This window comes from Clupea harengus, chromosome 9, assembly GCF_900700415.2.
Source record: "Clupea harengus chromosome 9, Ch_v2.0.2, whole genome shotgun sequence".
Classification (NCBI taxonomy): domain Eukaryota; kingdom Metazoa; phylum Chordata; class Actinopteri; order Clupeiformes; family Clupeidae; genus Clupea; species Clupea harengus.
In genome coordinates this window covers 11389185-11406424 of record NC_045160.1, presented here as the reverse complement: position 1 = coordinate 11406424, position 17240 = coordinate 11389185, and the positions used below count along the sequence as shown (strand labels likewise).

General features: G+C 39.3%; 1 protein-coding gene and 1 long non-coding RNA gene across 3 annotated transcripts; one reads left to right on the top strand and one right to left on the bottom strand.

Annotated features, from left to right (window-relative positions):
- Positions 1 to 3460: 3460 nt before the first annotated feature.
- Positions 3461 to 12158, bottom strand: pitpnaa (phosphatidylinositol transfer protein, alpha a). Its single transcript, XM_012828849.3, has 12 exons — positions 12014 to 12158; positions 10766 to 10796; positions 9138 to 9283; positions 8696 to 8787; positions 8559 to 8566; positions 8148 to 8222; positions 7925 to 8008; positions 7296 to 7373; positions 5765 to 5875; positions 5408 to 5530; positions 4597 to 4654; positions 3461 to 4220 (listed from the first exon to the last, which is right to left on the bottom strand). Exons 1-11 carry the CDS (start codon positions 12028 to 12030, stop codon positions 4607 to 4609), a joined length of 813 nt encoding a protein of 270 aa, XP_012684303.1. The 5' UTR covers positions 12031 to 12158; the 3' UTR covers positions 3461 to 4220; positions 4597 to 4606.
- Positions 12159 to 15299: 3141 nt separating this feature from the next.
- Positions 15300 to 17061, top strand: LOC116221821. 2 transcript variants are annotated; one of them, XR_004164295.2, is made up of 4 exons: positions 15300 to 16127; positions 16534 to 16638; positions 16736 to 16853; positions 16891 to 17061. It is a non-coding gene; the product is annotated as an uncharacterized LOC116221821 (long non-coding RNA). The 2 variants fall into 2 exon arrangements; XR_004164294.2 differs by having other exon boundaries at positions 15301 to 16127; positions 16736 to 17061.
- Positions 17062 to 17240: the final 179 nt, after the last annotated feature.

Sequence of the window (17240 nt, the reverse complement as noted above, 5' to 3'; positions counted from 1 at the left end):
AGCACCAACGTTTCCATAACAACGCCTTTATTACACCACTCGTTGTAGCCAGAAATGAACTAGCTAGCTTGCTGGTTAGCCAGCAACATAACCAACTAGCAAGCTGACTAGCCAACAGTTAGTCAAATTAGTTTGTTCCTGTGTCTTTGTTAGCATATGCCTTTTGCCGGATGTAGACACTGTGGAGTTCTTCAACCCGAGTTAATAAGAAGTTATCTGTCTCTCCTCAGACCAAAACTCTGCCATGTTGCCGTGTCTTGACTGATTGAGTGACAACACATCACAAAAACCGCGAGGTACAAGTGTTGCAAAACCCTGCGATTTGACACGAATCTTTTACAACTGCATCAAACAGCTTTCAACGAGTAATTCAAACCCACGGCAACAGTTTAGTGACATACCTGGGTAACTCAGAGTATGTTGTCAACCTCCTTAACCCTGTAAAGCCCAAAAATAGAAATGAATGAGCAAAATGATTTCACCTTTCAGATGGCCTCTGATGCAGAAATAAAAGGGTTTTCAACTTTAGGGAAATTATGTAATATTGCAACTGTCTTAGTTGGTAGCAGAATTTCTGTATTTGTACTCACACTGTCTAAACAAATACATAGAGAAACTAAGGGTCGGTTTGCAGGCTTTACTGTTTAGCTCCATACCAGTATAATCATGAATAACAATCACACAACAGTCATGTTTTATGAATAGCCATTTAATAGTAATAATAATTACTAGATTTGTATTTCCTTAAGGAAATACCAGTGCATGCAAAGCATGTAAAAGATCATGACATCTAATGCAATTCAAGGAATGTGCGGCAGGATGATCCCTGAAATTGACAGAAAAAAGGAGTGGTATGGGTGTAAAGGTCCCCTTAATACCGCAGGTGTATAATGTAACCTTGTTGTCTGCAGCTCACAGAGTAGTGCAGGAACGCAGTCTGCTGTTTGAACTCGCTGGAAAGTTTGATTCTTCAAGTGTAGTGTGCATCTATTCCCGTGCTGGTTCGTTGAGATCTTCAGAGACGGGATGTGGGTTTAGTAATTCGTGCTATCCGTCACAGGCTCCTAGCTGGGACAGGTGGAGGCGTGTGGACTTCTGTATTGTATCCTGGCATTAGTCCCAAAATACAACCTTACAGAGGCTTGTTGGCTGCTGCTTTGCTGCTTTTGGTTGCTACCATCCCGAGCAAATGTGCTGGGGTCTTGCTGTTATGAGTTGTCCCACCTTTGTTACTTATTTCTGATGAATGGTTTGGTTTGAATGTTACACCCAAGGATTGAGTTTGTGATGTTTTAATTTAATTTTCATCCATGTGGAATTACTGTGATTTAATTATAATTTGTTTCCGAGTTGGGGGGTATGTATTTTGTTGTGCTTGTGTTTCTTCCTTTTGGTGGTTAAAACTATCAGCAGGTCATTTGTAGATAGCCTCTTGAAGGGCTATCTTGAAGACATCAAAGCTAGTAGACTGGTGAATTCTGTGAATGTTTTCCCTTTTTAATGTCTGAATTAAAATAAACTATTGTGGAATTGTGCATCATTGTTAATAGAAAATGGAGTGATACAGAGATGGAGTGTAAGAGGAGTTGTAGATGGATAGATAGAAAGACACAGAGATGGAAAGAAAAACGATTAGTGTATGGAAGGTGCCTCTTATCTCCTAGTTATGCGCTTATATTACAGGCCTAGTGACAGGGAGAGAGAGGGAGGGAGCTGTCATATTGGAGCAAGTGTCAGAGAAACACATGTGCCTGCCAGTTTAATGACCCTATTATGTCACAATGGCCCAATGTAAGTCTATGGGAGAACGTTTTTCTTATCTTAAAAAGTATAAAGTTCAGACAAATGAAAAATGCATAGCACAAATGTCCTACACAGCAACATTTTGCTGAACCAATAGCAGAAAAAGGTACAAAGAAAAAGAAGACACCGCCACAGGATAACAGTGCAGTGCATTGCTTTGCATGCATAATAATTATAATATTAAAAGGAATAAAATTGTGGTACAAAACCAAACTTTGTCTTTGTCTCAGTGTTCAGCCATATTCATTTTACAATGTCCCAAAGACAGCTCTTCTCTTCTGAAAAGGAAAGAATAACATTACATTTGCTGCTTAGCGTGTTGGTGCAATAATTTTACTATGACCCAAGTGTCCCAATAGTTTATAAGAGCTTGCCTTCTGACACAAACTTCTGGAAGAGCACTTACATCCCCACATTCAAGAACATTCTCACCCTGAACAATGCAGTAAGCCAGCAACCATCCCCCAAAACATTCCAGATCATTTAGAACCTGTTTCTGCCTAATGCAACAAGCAGTTATTTGGGCAAACTCAGAAAAAAGCCCGGAATCAGTTAAATGCATTTTTTTAACTGACAAGATACAGTTTCACATACTGCAACCAGAAATAATTTACTAATTTATTCAATACTGATCTAAGCGCAACATTTTAACAGAGGGAATTTATAACTTATAGTGAATCATCAAATGCATTTGCATTTTTTTTCCATATGTGAACGTTATTTTTACTCCTACTACTACTACTAAGTGCAATGTCCCCATGTACCCCATGTTAGGTGTACACGTTATTTTTACTACCAACCTCACCCAGTGTTGTAGAATTTGCCACAGACAAATCGTATTTAATAAATGTATTCCAGTCAATAAGTATCTATTGTAATGTCACTTACTTTTACTTACTTGTGTCTTGATACTGTATATCCAGTCCAATAAGTGATGAGCCTCGAGGAAAGTTTGCAGGTTGTGTGACTTCATTACCAGACCTTACTATCCAATACCACTGCGAGGTTGAACAATGGGACCTATTGACTATGTAAATGTGTTTAAAAAAAACTACATATCAGATTTATTTTTATGATACCTAAAAGTGATATAATTTTGCAACTGTGGGCCTAAAAGGTCAAAGAGAATGAAGCCATAGGGTTTACCATTTACTCTGAGTTAACCCCCCAGATTCGTCACCACATATTTGGAATACTCCCCTGGACTGTGTACCAACTGTAGGCTTTTTTTTTGCGCAAACACTGATCAGACAACTAGAAGACCACAAGAAGCAGTTTGATGAATTTGACAGAAAGTGTATGGAATTAGAATCGCGGTCACTGCACTTTTAATTTCCGACCAGACTTGAATGACCACTTGACCACTTATAGTAATTACAGTGGGAACTGTACTTAACTGTACTGTACAACTGGGAAGTATGATCTTGCCAAAAACATTTGAAGGCTGCTTTAGTCATAAGAATATGTCGTTTTAACAATGTAAATTAACATACATGCCCACCTGTATAACCTTCTGGCAAAAATCTATAAATCACCCAAATGTTTTTGAACCAAAGATTTCATATACGTCCGTAAACATTTTAAATTGGGGAAAACCCTTAAGATGTATGAATATACTTCCTGTGTGTTTATGAATAACAGAGGATGAGAGGTAATATGTAAATATAAATATTTTAATCTTCATGATGTCATATAAAGAGTACTACAGTGTATCTGAAGACATACAAATACAGTGTTTTTGCCCAACCCTTGACCAAACAAAACAACAAAATCATGAACATAAAACATGTACCCCAGATATAAATACAATTTAATACCCCAACTCTGGTTGACCTCTTTTGAGGACAGAGTATCAAGATCGACACCAGGTTGTTCGCTGGCCTTCAGCAAACAACCCCCCCAGATCCCATCCTTGGATTAAACTGCCATCGACTGAAACAGTAAACTTCATCTCAAGCAATATGCACCATTGGGAACATTATGTAAATATTTAAAAATTCCACAATAATAGAGCATGGCAAACAACACTGCAAAGTAATTTTGATTTCGAAGGGCAAACACATGGAAATAAAAGATCAAAGGCTGACAGTTGGATTTGGTCCACTCTACTGTGCACAATAAATGCCACGCAACAGAACAGGGAACATTGCATATAAGGTACACCATATCTGACACCACATATCCAAAAAATAGAGTCCCATTAATCAAACATTTTTCAACAGCAACATTGTTATTCATTAGTGTATAAGTTACATGTGAACTATTCAAGTGGTAAGGCTGTAGACTTTGATGATCCACCATGACAATAATGGCTTTTTAGATTGGTCAACAGAGTAAGTGGAGAAGCTGAGTTGGATCATACACTTGCTCCACAAAGATGGCAGTCAGGCCAAAATGCTGGTGTTTAAGGCAAAAATCTGGAAATGAAGAGACAGAAAGATATAGAAAACACACAATGAGAATGATGATCAGAGGCGGCTTGAATCACAAAGGCTTCCCCACATCTAGAGACATACATACTTGTCTAATATTTTGTATTATTTATTATTATTATTATTATTATCATTTATTTATTTATTTATTTAATCTAAAATAGAGTTAAAATCCAGTTCAAGAGGGGGAACCAATAATCTGTATCAGTGAACATCAGTTAGTTTTGCTCTCGTGCTCTAGTGCAGCGTTTGGGAGCTGCCTGGAGGCACTGTTAAGCTGCCAGGGATGATGGCAGACAACTAGCATTACGGTCATTCCCATGGCTGGCAGTAATTAACGGTACGCGGGGTATACACTCACAGCTGTAGTATCAGTCGTCTGCGGCAGACATGCCTTTCACTGGGTCCTTAACCCGCATCTATAAAAGGGAAACAATTCCAAACCATTCAAACAAATACAAACTTCACAGGCAGTATGGTAACCTGTTGTACAGTTAATCAACCACTCAGACTTTCACAATAATAAATGTTTGTGGCTGAGCTTCTATTAATTTGTTCATTTATTTATATTTGTGCAGGGACATAGATGTAATGGAAAACCTATGTTGTGAATCTGTTTAACTGTATCTGTAACATTAACGTTAACATTGTGAAATGAAATGACTAGCTTTGAAAAACAGGTTAAGGTCATTAAAAGTAGGTCAGCTTAATCAGGTGAACAAGATTGTTCTACAATTTTTTGATAATGAGTGTTCAACAGAGGTCTTTTTGCGAACTATGAATTGCACAACACATCCAGAAAGTTATGGTGATTGGGGACTGCAATTACTGGCTGTAAAGTTAGTTTGAGTGTGATGTTAGGTCAATGTTCAAAAGGTGACTTTTACATTTTAAGTTTACCAGCAACTACCACCTTGGGTCTAACAATCCAGAACAATATGTTCATATTCTTCACACAGAGAGCTGTGTGGGATTGTATAACTCGTATGAACTGTATGAATTAGGATATTCAGGTATTAGCATTACCATTCCCACAGAAAATAAATGTATTCTAAATGGGAAAGATGAAAGGGCAGACAGACTGACAGAGGAATGATCTTACCAGTAGTTCAAGTAAATACAAATGAGGCAAATCAGAGCCATGACTTTTGATTTTCAAACGCTATACATACATCATCAAGTTCTTTTTGTGTTTCCTCCTCCATTCTTCGAATGTCATCCATCGTCAATCCATCCCATTTATCGATCGAACAGAAAAGCTGTCTATGGAAATTAGTAAACAAGCGCTTTTCTAGCTGCAAATGAAACAAGGAATTCATTAGATAAATTAGTCACCAAAAATACATCAATTTAACACTTAACCAATTTTCATCATTGATTATAGACAGCAAATGTCTAAGTTGCTATGGACAAAAGTGTCTGCTAGATACCCAAACTACAGCTACAGCTTTAACTATATGTGATGATCTTGGGTGATTAAGTCAGTGACATAATGATATAACATTACTCCCAGTTCAAAAAACCCATACCTTGTGAATGAAGCCCTCCACCTTGTTCTGCAGGCCAAACCACTTGAACTTGACCGTGACCAGTTTGTAAGCACACATATGTGGACAGTCCGTCTTGGATAGGAGCTCCTTCTGCAGAGCAAAGACAAAGCACTCATGTGGAAGCAATTGTCCCTGCAATCACCGTAACCCCCTTTACACAGAAATGCTGCCATAAAACTGGACAGATAGCTGCCGTAATTTCCCCAACTATTGACCACGATTCATACATTGATTTAGAAAAATATCTGCAACCCTGCGGTTAATACTCAGGTTTGGCCTGTACATGGGAATGCTTTTTTTTGTGCCTAGAAGTTAGTAACGCACACAGGAAGTTTGCCAGGTAATCATCGTTTGCTGCCATGCCTGAAGCAACGTTTAATTACTCAAAATCAGCTCACCAATAAAAGGCAGTCTTGGGTTCAAAGTGATCACAACCACTTGCAGATGGCTTAGATGGTTAGTCTTTAAACAATCCTGAGAGAAATAGTGGGACACCAATGGGGCAAGGGCTTACTCTGATATAAATGTAGTGAATGAAGGGGAAGAAGTCCCTCCTCCCCCTTCTAGAACACATTAATTCAGTGGTTGCGATTCCTGCTGCAAGTCTGTCAGAAGCTGATCACTTATGGTACTAGGTCGCCAGGGGAATGATTAACGATTTAGTGTACATTCCCACCGACACCATAACACTAAATGAACTCTCAATAAATGGTTTTCACTGTGAATGGGAAAGATGTATTTGTGAGTTTGTTTGTGCATGCGGGAAGGAAGTGTACCATTTTCGTTAAAAAAATCCATTCCTACATACAACATTGAAAAGGCTAGTAGTGCCCGCACTGGAACTACATGGCATTTAGTTTTACGTGTCATGACGACATAACGTTGAATAAACTGCGGTGGCGATCATACATTACATTAAATACTGTAATGCAATCTATATACCGTGCGGTAAATACTCAGGAAAGTATGGTGAGTAAATTGCATCTGTAGACGGTTTTCCACTGCAGAAACTAGCAGGCAGTTTTAGGGCTATTAAAGAACAAAGGTTATGTCAACGTGTAGGTCTGGTAGTTCCTGCACCGCAGTAGAAAATCAAACGACAAAAACGACCAAGCAATGGGCTGTTCCTGTTGAAAATCCCACAAGTTCCTGCAGTGGAAAGCCGCCTTGTGTCTGTCTATGCTCAAAAACACCACATTAAGGATTTAAAAATAAAATGTGTTGCTAAATTCTTAATGTGGTGCATAAATGGTCCATTATAATGTCTGACGTATATTTGGTTTAGAGGTTATAATAGTATAATAGAACATGGTTTCTATCGTTTGACAATTTTTTGAGATTAAAGAGTAACAGCCACAAGCATGTACAAAAACACTCATAAATCAGGATCCAGTGTCAAAGTGCTTTGCAGCAGGTGTTTTCCATCAGTGACGATGACAGAACATCAACAAGTGCTAAAGGCTGCTGCTGGAGCACAGAGCATTTTTGAGGGGGGATTACACGATTTTACCTTCCAGTCAGGTCCAAGGGGGCCCCTGCCTGTCTTTGCAGACTTGAATGTGGCAGGATCTTCATCTGGTTTGTAGTCCTGAAGGGAGACAGTTCAGGATGACAGAATGAGTGAGTGTCAAAGCAAGTCAGTGGTAAATCTGTGGGAAGATGCTTTGAGTGTCCTATTGGTGCAGTAAGCCAGGGAAGAGACTACAACCTATGGGGGACAACATCCCAAGTCAGTACAGTTACGATTAAACCAAATTATCTATGACAAAATATCTAAGAAGCATAGAAATCTGTTTGTCATTGGCTATACTGTTCCCTTAATCACATCTTGTCCAAAGATTTTCTTCATAGCCCTGAAGTATTTCGGAGCATCAAATGCATTGCAGGAAATAAAAAATAATGTGGCATGTAGTTGGGTATAACCTGCTGGACATCTCAAAAGTAGGAATTGACAACCGTAATTACAGCAGTTGAATGTCTAGCATTCTTGAAAGTGTGAATGATCAAAATAATTGATAGAGTTTACTGATGTAGACATCTACAGTAAAAAGTCCATTCTTGTGACAAAACTAAGCCAGCCCCAGAATGTATTGTGTGCCAATGTGTTGCCAACAGTGCTGTTGCCTTTCGAGAATTCACCTTGGAATCCAAAGCACTTCTGTCTGCAATGTCAATGTGAACTACTTCACACTTCTTCCATGCGTCTGCATCCAGTCCATGTACCTAATAAAAGGAATACATTAAATGACAATGACAAAGCAAATTATTCCAGACAGAATGACCAAATGTAGTTGTGTCATAATTGTGTGTAATTATGTCATAAACTAATAACACAAAATCTCATTCCTTTTGCAACACTCACATTTTCCTGCTCACCGAGGTCAGGCTTGTGCCAGGTTTCAATCTGGATCAGAAAATTGTCCTTCATGTACTCATTCTGCAAAACAAACCAACAAAAAAACAAGTATTTCATGAAACCAACAAGTGAATAGTGATTATTACACTTAAGAGAAAATAAAATAAATGTCACTCATTTTAGTAGTTTAGCATTTATTGGACTCTCCTCTGTGCCATTTTTTATATTTACAAATAATAAGAAAAGAAAATGCTATTGTATTAAATTAAATTAAATTAAATTAAATCATTAACAAGAAAGCCTAGATTTCCTCTTCTTGATAATTAAGACAATGCAATGTATAATCTGGCACAATTACTTTTTTACTGCTAGTAATTGCAAGTTTAAACAAACAAACAAACAAACTAAAAAACTTACCGTGAGAACTGTCATGATGACCGCATGTTCAATGAAAAAAACAAACAAACAAAAAAAACATACATTTTTTGCTTTCAAGTCTCCAAACACAATCAGTAAGATTTTTTATTGAGGCATTACTGAAGAACAAAGCATACCTGTGCGACAGTATGGGTAAGCATTCCAGGCCTTCTCATGGATGTTGAGGGCAGAAGCTGGCGCTAGCATCCGCACAAAACTTGGTACTTTACTGCACGCAAAAGAAAGTAAGACAAGATTTAACGCATGCACAAAATTTAGGACAAACGTGTGATCTCACATAGTGACCAACATCACACTTGCAGAAGGTTTTTAACAAGTGCCTCATATAGCTAAATGATCTGAATGCAGATAAAAACTATTCTCTCGGGGGGCACTGTGGCACGAGCCAATAAGCCCCCCCATTTATGGGCTACAATCCTGTCCAAAAACTTCACTGTCCTATCCAAATAAAGGCTAAACCCCCCCCCCCCCAAAAAAACTGTTCTCTACTCTCTTATAATGGAGACAAGATGAACCGTGTTCTACACTGGCCAGTATTTTCACAGTTGGTTTGCTTACCTCTGCAGATGGTAGATCTTGTGCGTGTACTGGCCCTTCTCCCCATCCTTCTCGTAGGGCTCATTCTTCAGCACCTCCACCCCTTCCCCACCGCCGGTCTCATTTTTGCTGGTCTCAGCTACTGAGTACAGCTGGCCCACCTGATACTGCACAGGAAAAAGAGAGGACATGCTGACCACCACTGTCAACACCATCAACAGACACCACTTAACCTAAAGTACCATCTGTGCTCTTACGAAAGAGGAAATGCTGGTTTCAACCAGTCCCTAAAATTGCAGAACACATGCCATCTGTGAAAAGGTGGTATCTCCTTGACACAAAAGGCTATACAACAGGACTCACTTCTGGTCGAAACGAATGTAATGAATCACATACATTTTACATGAGCATATTGAATGAGAAATTAATCGAGGCAGCAAACACAATGAGGACACATAACACCCATCTAACATTTCCATGGGATAGGTTACCATGGTACAGCAAGTGATGCCCCCTGTTTACAGCATCAGCAAAAGGAATTATCATCATTATCTTACTGCTTAGGCGGCCAACCCATCACGCCATCCATCAACCATAGTCAGGGGCTGGTCAGGCAGCAGTAGCAGCAGCAGCCACTGCCAGTATGCATCACACAGGTGGTGAGTCATCCAGCCTGTGGGCCGACGCCTGCTACTGACTAAACTACGGTCTCTACACTGACATCAAGGCCACTTATGTACACAGATGAAACTCCCAGTCGAGCTGCAACTGAATCGAAAGGTGTCAATTATTCGGAGCGAGTTTCAGTGCCTAGTAATGCTTAGTGAGTTCTTACTGATAGCCAGTAGTTCCATAGTTTGTCTACGGAAGGCTGCGGGGAACAATCACCAAGAGTGTCATTACGGAGGTGGATTGGAATGTCACCTCACATGTTGAGCTTGTGCTTCCTATTACTGTTCAGAGGAAGACTGATCCATTTCAATGATAGACAGAGGCTTTAGTAGCAATATAGTTAACAGCACAATGCATTGCAAAATGAAATATGCTGGCCCCTTTGAGATCCTTTGAGAAGACTGGGACTGAAATGACTGACTTGACTGCTGAGTTGACAGTTCTGCAATCATACAAGGCTCCATTTGTGACAATGACTTATGAGCACTGACTGCTAACCAATCCACTGGCAGGTGGAACTGCTCCTTGGAGGCTACTTGAGGGTAAATGTGTTTGGGAGATTAAACTGTCAGAGATGGAAGTGATAAGCAAAGCGTAACCCAAACACTGCACCTATGATAGAGTTTAACGCAAGCATTCAGCTTTGCTTCTCCAATTCACTTCCAAACTGGTGCATTCCTTTTAGATTTAAGGGAGTTCAAGCAAGCAAGAAGAGAATTCTCACATTAGGAATATCTGAGTCAGAGGGGTGAAAGAAAAAGTGAGCAAACTTTTTTTTAGCTGCAATTTGGGCTTGTGATTTCTCCAGCAGGGCCTATTGCTCAGCTCTATATTTAGGTGAGGGAAAACTCTGTCTTGCTTTGCGTGAGTCAATCGCTGTTAGATTGAGCAGACAATGTTTAACCAAGGAACTTCCCATATCCAGACAATCCCAGAACAAAAGGTCAGGAAACAAAAAATGACAAATCAGCACTTACCTCCTCAACGGATATAGGAAGGATGACTCGGCTGCAGAGAGAGAAGAACAGGACCTTGTTACAAAATGCCAAAAACATTACAACAGAGATTACTTATTCCGGTCTGCTCACACACAGGCTTTCAGATGTTGTTTATCAACAGCTCACAATTGTCCTCAGTGCTGTGTGGTAGACCTAGTCTTCATACACACAGGTTCACGCTTCCTAAACTTACACCAATGTAATATCATTTTCAATATCTTAAAGCCAGTTGCCCTTTATGAAATACATTCCTGGCACATCTGGCACTTGTCATGCCAAGGTATGCGAAATTAAAGTGTGTTGTGCTTTTAGTGTTTTTTCCTTGATCGGCTTTATGCGTGCTTGGACTTAACTTAAGCCACTTTGAACAAAGGCGTCTGTCAAATGACATTAAGGTAAATTAAACCTTTTTTATATATATAAAACCACTGAATCAGATGCAACTACTGATCAAGAATGTAACAAATCAAACCTAAACTACATCTAAATTATTGCGTAATAGAGGACTCGTGGAGTTGAAAGTTATTTGCCAAATTCAGCTAAGCTGACAAGTATTGATACCTTGACAATTAGGTCTAACACTTTGAACAACACCTCTGTGTTTCATTCAACCGACAATCTTGTAAGGTGAGCTGTGCGACCTGGTGCCACATTACCCGAGGAGTTTAGAGTAGTGCACAATGACAGAGATAAGAGTCAACGATCATGCATTTTAGAAGTAACTTCTATAAGGCCAAACCAGTAACCATCCTAAACTCAACCAAAACTGTTTCGTTGCTCATTTTAAATGTAGGGTATTTCACAAGGTTGTGGCATAAGGTTCTTCAATTCATTCACCTGCCCGATTCAAAAGAAGCTGCCACTTGTCAACTGACAAAACCATGGGAAGACTTGGCTGCCTTTAACGTTTAAGTTACATTTTAATGGACGCCACTTTCATTTACCATTGCCTCAATAACCCAACCAATATGTGGTACCAAGTGACTTCTGATTTGAAAAGCAAACTGACAGATTTAGCTGAAGTGTACTTTACAGTGTAGCAGATCGTGGACAGCAGCTGGCTGGCTAACTGTCTAGCTACCTACTCACTACTCACTGGAGCTAGCCAACGTTAGCTCGACCAAGTTCGAGGTAGCCCCCCTTGTCCAGTTTACTCATTAATTACTCACAAAACAGCTGTTATGCTTCATTTATAATACGTACAATCGAAAATAACTAACAACTTACTACTCCTTAATCAGCATTTTTTGCGCTCCGTCGTCGTATGCTCCAAATTCCCAAGTCCAGACAACGTTATGCTGCTCTCACTCGTCTGGTTGATGCATTTTGTTCTAGTTTCCTTTTGCTTTAAATTTACTTCCTGAAAGACATTGAAGGGGGCGAGGCGTAGTCAAGGCAACTACACCCACCACAAAGTAAAACACATCAACGAAAGGCGAGGCTAGTGATACCCTCGTCTTCAATTAATACATTTTTTGTCATATTTTACTTATGTAGGTATAATGAGTGCTTGAGTTTCGGGGTGGTTTTGTGTCAGTTTTTTATTGAGTAGCTTGATTAAAAATCTTGGGAAAAAACGCCTAGACTGGTTATGTGGGATATAACCTTAGATGTCGGATTTTGAATAGGGTATCTATAGTCTACCCCAGTCAAACCAGTACGGTGTGTTCTTGAACAGAACGCACCTGTTAAACAAGAACTTCAACTAGCTTACCAATGCCTCCCCAAAGATCAACTCAGACACATGAACATGTCATTGTGATTGTCAGTGCAAGGGATAGGCTTCGTCTTGCGTCTAATGATCTTAGATCTAATGACCTTAGCCTTAGATAAATAGATAGCCATCCAAAATCGGCTAGTTTCTTATGTAACTGATATGGTAAAGAAACGCAAAAGTGATCTAATTAGGCAAAGACTTGTTTCACTATAGGCTTCAAGTCAGAGGTGGGTAGCAATGCGTTACGTTTACTCTTAACACTTAAGACACTTAAGATTTTTTCCCCCAAAAAAATTGTAGGCCTACTTTTATGAATAGGTTTTAAAGCAGAATACTTTTCACTCTGAATGTTCAAAATGTACTTATAGGCTGCTCTGTTGGATACGTCTCGCTGCTTTTATATAAAACAATTTCTATCCACAAGCACACACGTCGACTGCTTGACCTCTTGTTCGTACGTCAACGGCGCACCTCTATCGAACGAGAACACTTGACAGTGGAATTGACCGATCGCGAAACTCCTCCCTAGAACGGCCCTCATCCAATCATACCTTAGCAACCGCTACTAAGAGAAGAAGGTCCGACAACTTTGAGGTCTGAGCAGCATGGTGAAGCAGTGTGCTTACGGGACTTTTAGATCTGACACAGAGATTAGAGGGATGCGTCGTTTTTCCCCCGCATTTCCAAAGCCCAAAACACAAGAGGAAAGGTGCCGGCGGTGGATTAAACAGTGTGGGAGACCCCACTCCCAACTCAATATACCGAAAAACACACACATGTCTGCTCCAAAGTAAATGAAGCTGCTTGGAGATAGCTATCTATCTAGCGAACCACGCTATCGTTAGGTATGATAACTAACTATCTATAGTTGAGAGAACATCCCCAAACAGTTATGGTTCATGACAACTTGTATTATTACCACTATTACCACTAGTGTATATAAGTACATAACTAGTCTCTCCAACTAAAGTGTTAATGTTAAAATCAAAATGTTAATGTTACCGTCAAAATGTTAATGTTACCCTCTGTAAAATTGCATGCTGATCTATCCTAGCTAGCGATAGCAAACGCCAGCATTGAACAGAACTTTTAATGAACACTTTGTATTTATGCTTGATACAACATTGAACAGAACTTTTATCTAACACTTTGTATTTATGCTGCTGGCGTTTGCTATCGCTAGCTAGGATAGCTCAGAGTGCAACTTTACAGAGGTAACATTAACATCGCTAGCTAGGATAGCTCAGCGTGCAATTTTACAGACGGTAACATTAACATTTTGATTTTAACATTAATACTTTAGTTGGAGAGACTAGCTCGGGCTTAACATACTGTATCAATGTTGAACAAAAGGCCAATATGAAGTTTTTTTTTATTTTAATCTTTGTAGCATTTTGTGAATGGGCAACCTACTCCTGAGTATCCCAATGTATGCATAAGGCACAACCTAAGAGCAATAAGCTGGCGATCTGATACAAAGCCATAGCATTACATCAGGATCATCATTTTACAAGCAAGTTATCACTACAGTGACTGTGAAATACTTTCAGCAACATGCACACACATCCCTTGAACAATAACGTTACTAGCAGCTGATCCACACTGGTACGTTATTGTACTGTTCTCCAGAGTCTCTCTCCAGAGACGGAATAAATAATAAGAATAAAGAATCGTTGTAGGTTATTAGCTAGCTTGAAATATTATATACAGATCTTACCCAGTGGTGAAATAACATGACTAGTCTACAAGGCTGTGCTGGTTGCATTTAATGAAGAGGTTGTGGGGTTTCTCATTTTTTTTATTGAGACCTGTATGCTTTTGCTTCAATTATTGTTGTGTCCACTTCGTTGTTGATCTTAATATTTTGGATATATCCTTCCACTGCATATTGCAGTCCCTTTTGCCTTGATCTGGAGGATATCGTGGAGGTATTACTCCAAAAATCATCACTCACACTGACAGCTATAGCGGTTGTCCCCGTACTCGCCATGGCTTTTGGCTTGATAGTTCCGGGAATTGTGTCGGACGTAGCAACAGTAACTAAGGGGGCGGGGCCCTGGCGATCGGTCAATTGTATGGAAGTCAATCATAAAACATTAGTTTCTGTATGGAAATCATTATATTGAGCGCTAGCTAGTCACCAGAGTGAGATTGCTGTTAGTTTACTGCGTTAAAGTTAACCATAGTCCCCTCTTTATTCAAGGTAACGTAACATTACGACATTACAATGATGTTATTAAAGTTATTAGTTCCTTATTGAACCACTTTCACGTAGGGGCATATGGTATTGTGTTGCGTGTATAACATATAATATTGGATTTACCTTTATAGAAGTTACAATAACCTTAAATAACGTGACGTCAGTGTAGTGAAAGTATTCACTCATTCGTCATTGCTCTACCCCAATGATAGTCCTACAAGATTAGGTTGTATATGCCAGCCTACCATTTTTATATGCTTTTTTATATGCTTTCTCTACCCGCCTCTGCTTCAAGTACACTGCAAAAACTGCTTTTCTAACCTAGGGTTATTATTCTTATATTAAGATGAAAAAATCTAGTTGGTCTTGTTTTTAGCAAAATTGGACTTACCTAGTGTTGTCTTGATAAGGTTATTTTTACCTATTTCAAGCAAATATTACTTGCGCTGCCTTGATAAGCACATTTGAACTTAATTTGAGTTCTTTAACACTAGATATGAGCACTTTATCTTAAAAGAATCCATTTCAAGTGTGGTAGTCTTATTTTAAGCAATAGTGTCAAGTTGAAAACGTCTCATTTCAAGCATAAATTCACTTGTTATTTTCTTATTGCATTAAAGGTCATAATTCAAGTTATTTTTAACTAGATATGAGTTTTAACAATCACTTAATTGCATTACGTAGTAAAAGTGACCTAAATCACTTAAAAAACACAGTCAAATATACTTGCGATACTTGTGGATTACCACTGATCACAAGATGCTCAGTCAGAAATGTTGTCATAAACCACAAGTTTTCCTCAAACTCGGTGGCAGGATCGTATTCACTCGAACGCACCCAACACATCTCAAATGTCGCTTGAGCTGCATGCCAGTGATGTGAACTGAAGCAAGTACAAGAGCTGTGCCTTTCGACTTCAAAAGCTAAAGGTAAGTTAACATAATTTAACCTCTGCCTACTTTGGTAATTCGTCAGCAATATTGAAAACAAAAATGTTTTAAAAGACCAAGACTTCTGGTTGAAGTTATTAACTTGTTAGCAAACAAAGATAGCACACTTGACGTCAGCTAAGACAGCTAACCTAGCACAATAATTCAATTGAACCCATGTCGACTGAGCTAACGTCTCTCATATGTTTTAAACTAGTGCCAGGTAATACAATGTCAGAAAGTGTCCCTAGTAGTCTTGTCTGTAAAAAGTAAGCAAGTTCAGAGGATTCATTTAGTGTGAATGTTGGTGATATAATAGCTAGTAGCTGCAGTTAGCTCTTAGCTAACTAGCTACTCTATAGGTTAAGGATCCCCCACCCTGAGTGAAGCTTCGACTTGAAGTTGAAGATTTTTTTCTTTCTGAAAGAGTAACAACCCTTTTCTTTAAATTACAGATGGAGCAATTGGACAAGACAACACATTCACTTCTGGAAGGTAAGTCTATGATAGTACATATGATAGAAGATGGTTAGATAAAGCCAAAGATTGTGGCTACACTGGCTATGCATGGTTTCCCTAGAAGTGAATAGTTAGTTAGCTGGCTGGCATGGAGTGGCAGTAAGAAATGTAATAACAAAAATAGTAATAAAAACTTAAAGCTGTGTAAGGGATAATGTACAGTGAGGTGGTCATTATCGCGGCATAGCCGATATGCTACTACACTTTTCCTTGAATCTCAGCAAACTGGTGGTTGTCACTGGAGGGTTCTAACACCACTACATTTGTCATTTGTACAAGTGACCCATTACATTGACTTGCAGCTTACTCAGTGCTCTTATGTATCCATAGTTTCAGGGTCATCATAAATATTGCACATTAACTTATACCACTTTGTTTGCAGCTGCACAGGCCATTGCCTTGTTGGAGGCGCTCCCAAAAATGTTCCCTTACCCAACCGCCCCTCCAAGAAAAGTCGGCAAGTGAGGCACTGTACCATGTTCTTGAGGTGGGTTTTAGTGTCAGTACATAATGCTTTCATTTGTGAATTTCATGTGTGTGGTTTAACTTCATTCTGCCCCCCTCCCCCAATTTGTTGCTTTCAGCCATCTGAGGACGCCAATGTCTTCTTGCGTAACTGATGACCTTGCCAAGGGACATGCTTCTGGAATCCCTCATGATACTGATGGGATGCTACTATGTGTTCCAGTTAACATATTCCAAGTGTTTTGCTAGGCTATTGTCCATAATACAAACAGAGGTACTCAAAGATTTTATTCACGAGAGTGACAAGACGACAACATATAAAAAGGTGCTTGCTGACTGTTAAGTATTCATCCAAACCTAGTCTGTCTCTCCCTCTCTCTTTGTCAACCTCCTACTGTATGTCACTCTTCTGTATGTCACTCCCCCCCCCCCCACACTCTTTCTCTATATGTCTGGAGGTCAGGACAGCACACAGTAACACAACGTCCAATGTATTTCCAGCTACATTTGTCAATGATTTGTTGACTGTTTGATGAATTCTGACTGTTTGATGTGTTGCTGAATTGTCATCGTTTATGTAGATGTCAATGTACCTTATGTCTGACAGTTTACTTAAATCATTAT